An 8,332-nucleotide genomic window follows, 5' to 3' on the forward strand; every position below is an offset into this window, starting at 1 on the left:
AGGATCACCTCAAACTCCCGCTTGGTCAAACCATCCTATAGTTAGGGCCAAAACCACAATTCACTCTCGATAAATGAGGAATTCACCTTTAATTCAGTAATCCAACCTTTCGACAGTTAGGATTATCCGAATCTGTCCGATTCTCGGAGTGGAGATCTCACTTCTAGTTTCTTTTGCGCTGGAAATAGAATATAAAATTCTTCCTTTCCAGAATCAAGGAATAGAATATAAAATTCTTTCTTCCTTGTATTCGGGTTCACCTTCACCCTAATAGAAGACCGGGATATAGAATATAAAATTCTTCCTTTCCCACGCTAACTTTTTCCAAGAATTTATCAATCTAGGACTCATCTTAGGAAGTTTATCTCGAATCCTAAGCAGGGATAAGTCTGCGCCTAACACGCGCTACCGGTTTAGTCTTTCTCCGTAGAAAAAGACACCAGAGTTCGATTCTGGGGTATCCTATCCTAACACCTAAGTAGGGATAAGTCTGCGCCTAACCCACGCTGTCGGTTAGTTCTTAACCGTTAAAAAGAACACCCGTCCACATATTCGACATTGTGGCAGGTTGTTATTAATAACACCAAAATCCATGCCTTACACGAATGGGGAATTTGATCCTGAATCCAAAGAAAGGATATGCCGACGCCTAACACGCGTCGCCGGTTTAGTCTTTCTCCGTAGAAAAAGACACCAGAGTTCGATTCTGGGGTATTCTATCCCGAAGCCTAAGTAGGGATAAGTCAGCGTCTAATACACGTTGCTGGGTAGCCTATTCCCGTAACAATGGCGAAGTCTACGTATTCGAAGTCGTAGCGACGAGTCTAAGAGAATTCACTCTCTTAGCACAACGTTACATGCGGAACAGATCTAGACAATCCGCATGCTAACCCCACTCAAATGGTAGTCGGTAAAGGCTAATCAAATCCGTTGAAGGCTGGGGGTTAGCCAAAAATCCTAAAGTCAACACCTAACACGTGTCGCCGGGTAGCCTATTCCCGTAACAATGGCGAAGTCTACGTATTCGAAGTCGTAGCGACGAGTCTAAGAGAATTCACTCTCTTAGCACAACGTTACTTGCGGAAAGGATTTAGACAATCTGCATGCTAGCCCGGCTCAAACGGTAGTCGGTAAAGGCTCATCAAACCCGTTGATGGCTGAGAGACAATCTGCATGCTAGCCCGGCTCAAACGGTAGTCGGTAAAGGCTCATCAAACCCGTTGATGGCTGAGAATTTGCCAAAAATTCTATAAAGGCTCATCAAACCCGTTGATGGCTGAGAATTTGCCAAAAATTCTATAAATGCAAGTCATCGACGCATCAACTTCATTAGTTGGTCTCGTGACTTGAGCATCCAACGACTTTGGGATAAGATCCATATCTGCGTATGAAACAACTTTAATAGTTGGTCTTGCAGCCCAATATTTGGGGCCACCGTGCTCCAATACCTTAAGAGCCTAAACTGTGTATACTCCAGCAAACGTACGAGTATAAACTGTGTCAACGAAAAGCGATCCGAAACCCTAGGTCGATGCCGGTCAACGCGTAACCCTAGGTCAACGCTAATCAAATGCGTTGCGATCAAACAGTCAACGTACGACTTTCGAAACCCTAGGGTCGACACCGGTCAACGCGTAACCCTAGGTCAACGCTATTCAACGCGTTGCGACCAAAAGTCAATGAACAGTGATCTGAAACCCAGAGTCAGCACGATGTGACGGAGATAGTTAGTTCTAAGTCAACTCAATGACCCCAGACCAGACCAAACTGAACCGGATCAGACCAAATTGAACCAGTCCTGAACCAGGCTGAACCAGTTCTGAACCAGTTTGAACCAGATTTGCATCAAAATTCAAATTGGAGCTGAACCGAGTGTCGAAACGACTTCAAATTTACCGATGGCCGGTTGAGTTCATTCGGAAATGAAAAACTACTCCAATAAGGTATACGAGTATAAACTATTCCCTATTTTTGGTTGAGAAGTTTCTGGAGAATATTTTTCTAAAAATATTCTTAAGGATAACTCAACAACACTACGCCGGACAACGCATCGCAAATAAAGACTCAACACCAACAATCGATGCTCAGTTCTATGTTGAACCAACAAACACGAGCTAAAGATCAGAAAATCAGGAATCGACTTCAAGTTCGAAACTCCGACAACGGTCAGACAATAAATGCAGCACCGGAACCCTTGTAAGTATTCGACAAAGCACCGAATAGCCTGAAGGATTGAAGGAATCAAGAACAGAAGCCATTCTAAGGTCCCGTTACACCGACTGAAGGTTGGGACAATCATATCCAAACTATTCCAGACTCTTCTATAAAAGAACGAGGCTGAAATACTTTGGAGGGGGTATCTGTAGGCGTATAAAACTGTCTATGGGTCCCTTAGCACAGCTCGGCACGGTGGTTCGACAAACCAACGAACCATCGGGTGACGTATCTAAACACGAGCGTTAGTCCACCACATCGAAGCCAAGTGACACGCGACGAAGCGGATTAACGAGGCGATGAGGTTAACGAATCGCACGCAAACAACGGAATACATCCACTTGCGTGCGGAATCAAGCTAACGGTTCGGTGAGTCAACGAGTCATCCAACCGTAGGACGGATTCGTACTCGAACTCCAAGGCGGATTTACTACCAAATCAGGATCCGGACTGCCAAATCAGAGTTCAGATCAACGACAAAGCTCGGATAAACCGCGAAACCAGAAAACGGGCGCAAAACCAAACACCTGGAGGACTCGGTCGAAACCGAGCCACCTCTAGGTGGCTCGGTGGCCGAGCCACCTGGGCTAAGCCCAGATCTGGGCCCAGATCTGAGCCCAGATCTGGTTCTGAATGCCTATAAATAGACCCCTATGGCTCATTTGTGAGTGGTTGGAACTTTTGGAGCCGAAACACTGCTGGATTGAGAAGTCACCTTCAGATTTCCAAAGCTTTAAAGACTTGGACATTTTCAGATCTGATTCTTGGCGAGCATCCACGTCAAACAAGGCAGGAGTTCGAGAGATAGAGATCAGATCTGAGATCCACACGGTAATACTCCAGATCAAAACTTGGTTTTTGATCCCGAGAAGGCTATTATTTCCTTGGTGAAATAGTACCCCCGGCTATTATTTCCTTCGTGAAATAGTACCCGTTATACCGTGTAGATCCGACCGGATCAAGATCGCGCGGTGGTCCACGGATTAACCCCGGCGTAGGCGAAGAACCCACAAAAGCGAGAGACCGCAAAACAGGATCTCGCGATTCGTTCGACATAAAAGGAAAGTTGTAATTTTTATTTCTTTTTGATTTTGTTGTAACCGGATCTTATAAAAAGACCGGATCTTTTGTAATCGAAAAACTATTACTTGAGAAAGCAATGACATCAATGAGTGCAATTTTTCCCGCGAACAGTATACAACTCTTGTAGGCCCAAATAAGATGACTTTTATAGGAGAGGCGCCATACGAGGGAAAAGAATTTGCTACATTGTAGGAGGCATACAACTATTATAATTCTTATGCAAAAAATGGGTTTTAGAATCCGCAAGGAAACTGTTGATAAGTCAAGAAAGACAAGAGAAATTATTTCTCAAGTTTTTGTTTACAACAAGGCAGGGGGAAAAAGGTTATCAGATAAGAGATAGTATGGGAAACTTGTCAATCGTCATCCAAATACTAGAGTGGATTGTCCCGCAAGAATGAGGATTAAGTTAACTTCCTCCAAGACATGGATTGTTACGAAGTTTGAGGCAGACCACCCAACCCATCTATTATCGAGCCCTGATAAAGTGTTTAATCATTATTCCCACAGGCAAAGCCATCGATCGAAGACTTGCAAGAGAATTATTAAGAATTTGAGTGAAGAAGGAATGACTCCTTCTACTATTGCTCGAGTGTATAATGTTGTGTCTAAGAGTATTGATAAAGAATATATTACTGCACAACAATGTATTGATCACATCAGAACTAGGAGGAAGAACAACATTGGCAATGATGTATATCCATCATAAAGAATTTTCAAGATAGGAAGGAAATCGATCCAGAATTTTACTTTTCCATAGAGCTGGATCAGTCGGGGACTATGAGGAGCGTGTTTTGGGCTGATGGGAGATCAATATCATCTTACTTAACTTTTGGAGATGTAGTGGTGTTCGACGTCACATATAAAACCAATCATTTGAGCCTACCGTTTGCTCCATTCACAGGTGTAAATCATCATCGACAGTCCATTCTCTTTGGTTGTGCGTTACTTGCAGATGAGCAAGAGGATACCTTTATTTGGTTGTTCACCTAATGGCTAAAATGCATGCATGGGGTTGCACCAAAAGCTATTATCACCGATCAAGATGCACAAATAGGAGGAGCTATCAAACAAGTTTTTCCTAATACCTGACACCATTTTTGTTCTTGGCATATTGGCAGACATATTGCTGAGCAACAACTTCCAATGAAATCACAATATGGAGATGAGATTTCTACATATTTTGATAAGTGGTACCGAGCTAGCACTATTCACCAATGTGAGGAACGTTGGAAGATTTTGAAGGAGAAATTTAATATAGATGAGAGTGTAGATAGTTGGCTGACGAGGATGTACAGATTGCGTGCACACTAGGTAGATGCATATTTGAAAGACATATTTTGGGCAGGAATGACAACTAGTCAGAGGAGTGAAAGTATCAATTCATTTTTTGATGGTTATGTAAATACAAAGACTAGGCTTGTGGACTTTGTATGCCAATATGACAAAGCCTTAGCAAATCGCCGTGCATCTGAATCTCGAGAAGACTTTATGACATTGAATATTGTGCCTGCAATGTGCCTTCGACATCCAATTAATGTGCAAGTCAGCAAATTATATACTAGGGGGATCTTCAAAATATTCCAAGATGAGCTTACTAATGGGTTATCACTTTTTCATGAAGAAATGCTAAAGGAAGAGCCAAAAACAATTTATATAGTTAGTGATTTTACTGAAGAAAAAGATAAATGGGAAGAAGTTACATATGACAAATCTAGCGGGTTTATGGTCAAATGCTCTTGTGCACTTTTTGAAACCGATGGGTTCCTTTGTAGACATATATTGCATATCATATGGCTTCTTCAGTTGACAGCTATTCCTGATAATTATATATTGCAAAGGTGGAAAATTGATGCAAGGCACAAAAACATTAGATTTTTTAATGATATGGATGAAGCAATGAAGGTAGCATGGAGCAGTGCGATATTATTAGATTGTGGGCAATTCAAGCCAGAATCAATGCTACCCTTGAGATGGCTTCATGTTTAGCAAATGCCATTTCTATGGTGGAGAGAATGCTACAAGATATCACTATATCAGTTGAGAAGGAAGTAAAGCTTAATGAAATTCATATTGCAAACTCTCAAATTGGAAGCCAACTAAGTTCAAATGCAAATGTAGTATTGAGAGATGGTGAAGAAATTTTAATTCGTGATCCTAGAGGCCCAGTCAAAACAAAGGATCGTCCAAGAGGATCTAGCAGGTACAAGTTAGGAATTGAAGAGTCACAATCGAAAAAGGATATAAAACATCGAAAATGTGGGAATTGTCAACAATTGGGTCACTATAAGACCGGTTGCCCGTTATTGGTAAGTTACTTGAGAATTCATCTTGTAATATTTATTTGTCATTCAATTGATTTCTTTTTTGTGCACAACTTATGAATTTTTCCATGAATAGAAAAAGTAACAGCCTTTTGGGAACATTTTGGATCATTTTAGGAGCATTTTGGTTGTAGTTTCCCCAGGTTGCTGCAGTTTTGTGTGTATGTTTTTTTCATTAACCTTTGTTATGTCCTTCAGTAAGCTATGGAAACGAATCAGTCCTCCCTCTTTTGGTTCATTGGGCACTGAAACTTTGGTTCCATTTGTTGTGCACGCGGGCATTATGAAGAAGGAGCACATCAAAATCCATGGTAGCTGAGAAGTCTCTGTTCGAAGGACTGATTAGTGCTTGAAGACTGCATTTTATCTACTTAGCTTTTTATATAGTTGCTTTCCTATTTCATGCTTGAACTTGTACTTTGTTATTTCTTGCATTTGTGTTTGAAGAACTGATTATGTAGTGTTCGAAGGACTGATTATATAGATGTATTTGTTACTGGTATGCATATCTATATAGTTGTATTTGTTACTGATTATGTAGTGTTTGAAGGACTAATTTTTGTTCATTAACCTTTGTTGCTTTTTATATATTGTTCGAAGGACTGATTATTTCTTGCATTTCTTGCATTTCTTGCATTTGTTTGAATATCCGGGTGATTTTCCTCAGTGCATCAACAACTACAGCTCTTCATTGGTTTGTGAGCCCAATATATTCACAAGCAAAAATGACTGGCTTTGGTAATGTCATGGTAGTTTACATTTCAATAGTTCAGCCATGTTCATTATGAGTACTATGTGATCTGTACATAGTTGAAAGCAATAGCAAACCCAAGAAGGAAGTGTCTTAGATAATGGACCACTAGGCATGAAGGTTCAACTATCATTAGGCATGAAGTGTCTTAGATAATGGACCACTAGGCATGAAGTGTCTTAGATAATGGACCACTAGGCCTAAAGTCACAGATTCACAAAGAATAAGCTGTATGTTAATGGAAAAAACAATACACAATTTGCAGTTGCCATAATAGATATCGGTCACTCTAACAGAACATATAATATCCTCAGACACAAACTTGAGTTCAAACTGACTTCAAACATTGTGAAAATTAAGTTCAAACTAAGTACAAAATGACCCAAGTTATACAAGCTTATCCTCACATAGAAGAATCATCCACAAATCACATCACATGTTTTTTGCAATGGAGGAACCAACAAACACGGCAACAATACATACCAGAAACACTAATATTGTAAACACCGAACCTAATACAAAAGCTTAAATGGAGGAAATAGCAGTTTCCCTAAGTTTTGCCTTGTCCTCATCCAGATTATGCCCCGACGGAAGTATTTGTTGTTGAAATTGAACTGCTGTCTGGACATGCCTTGAGCTGAATGCTGAATCACGAGCGATGGTGTGCTTCTCCCATTCAAGCAAAGCCTCTTCGTACGTTTCAAACCCTTTGTAGGAGGTATTTGGGAATTTATCAACTTGAGATTTGCATTCCTCCCAATTATCGAAAATGCCACATCATCGACCTCTCTTCACAATATAGAAACTCTTTCTTGCCATGGATAACATGAAAAATTGTGTTTTACAAAGTATATTCAAGTCTAAAGTATATTAAAAAATGGCACATGATAGGATGTTCTGCAATAAGTATATTCAAATCTAAAGTATATTGTAAAGAAAAGCTAATACTATAAGGGTGCGACCATATGACAAATAAGGAATACTAACTTGAGGCAGAAATTCAAGTAAAAGCCACACTATATGCAGTTCTATCTACTGAATGTCTATGCCAAAGTGATTTCAAGTTTTATGCTCTTTATAGGAAACAAACAATATATGCATTGGCTTATGATTTTTTAAATGTTTTTTTTTGTAAATGGTTTTTTTTTTCTGGAGCATACGACCCCATCGATGTTCACAAGTTGGTCTCATACCAGCATTACAAGCAAGAAGAAGGATGGAGCATCGCTTTCAGGTGTAGTAGGCTTATGATATTTGAAGCACAAACTAAAATACAAAAACAATTATACTGGCTCAAAAACAAACTTGGGACATATATCAGTGGTAAAGCATGCTCTTCTTAGTATGACTTGGGACAATATAACTAAGTACAAAAACAAACTTAATTGTGTTGTCCTGCTCTTGCTAGCATGCTGCAGATTAATTTTAAGAACTCTTCCTTCACAATTAACCAAAATACGTCACCAGGATGGATAATGGTACTAGCTTGGCTAATATATCAATTTCAGCAGAACCAATTAAAGAAAAAAACCCATTAAACCAATTTCAGCACAATCGAATCAAAGGGCTTGAGGGAGAGATCGAGAGAGAGGGTTCGAGTTATTACTTGCGTTGGCCTCGGTGTCGAGAGAGGAAGAAGTAATGGGTCTTCGACGGGCTAAATTATGACGTTGGCGTCGACAGAGGGAGGAGGGAGGGTTTTCGATGGAGAAATCACGGAGGGAGGAGGGAGCGTCGTCGACGGGCAAAATCACGGTGAGAGGAGGGAGGTTGTTCGACGAGGTTGCGTTGGCCTCGGTGTCGAGAGAGGAAGAAGTAATGGGTCTTCGACGGGCTAAATTATGACGTTGGCGTCGACAGAGGGAGGAGGGAGGGTTTTCGATGGAGAAATCACGGAGGGAGGAGGGAGCGTCGTCGACGGGCAAAATCACGGTGAGAGGAGGGAGGTTGTTCGACGAGG

At 40.8% G+C, this 8,332-nt stretch overlaps 1 protein-coding gene and 1 long non-coding RNA gene across 2 annotated transcripts; one reads left to right on the forward strand and one right to left on the reverse strand.

The window, feature by feature from the left end:
* LOC109835525 (protein FAR-RED ELONGATED HYPOCOTYL 3-like) lies at positions 4,648-5,286 on the forward strand. Its single transcript, XM_020403495.1, has one exon. It carries the CDS (start codon positions 4,648-4,650, stop codon positions 5,284-5,286), a length of 639 nt encoding a protein of 212 aa, XP_020259084.1.
* Positions 6,763-8,140, reverse strand: LOC109842760. Its single transcript, XR_002247378.1, has 2 exons — positions 7,979-8,140; positions 6,763-7,183 (listed from the first exon to the last, which is right to left on the reverse strand). It is a non-coding gene; the product is annotated as an uncharacterized LOC109842760 (long non-coding RNA).

The sequence above is a fragment of the Asparagus officinalis genome, chromosome 1 (genome assembly GCF_001876935.1).
Source record: "Asparagus officinalis chromosome 1, Aspof.V1, whole genome shotgun sequence".
NCBI classification, from domain to species: Eukaryota; Viridiplantae; Streptophyta; class Magnoliopsida; order Asparagales; family Asparagaceae; genus Asparagus; species Asparagus officinalis.

Bases quoted from the DNA above. Each gene is read 5' to 3' on its own strand.
- LOC109835525 (XM_020403495.1), top strand. From the start codon at position 4,648: ATGACAACTAGTCAGAGGAGTGAAAGTATCAATTCATTTTTTGATGGT.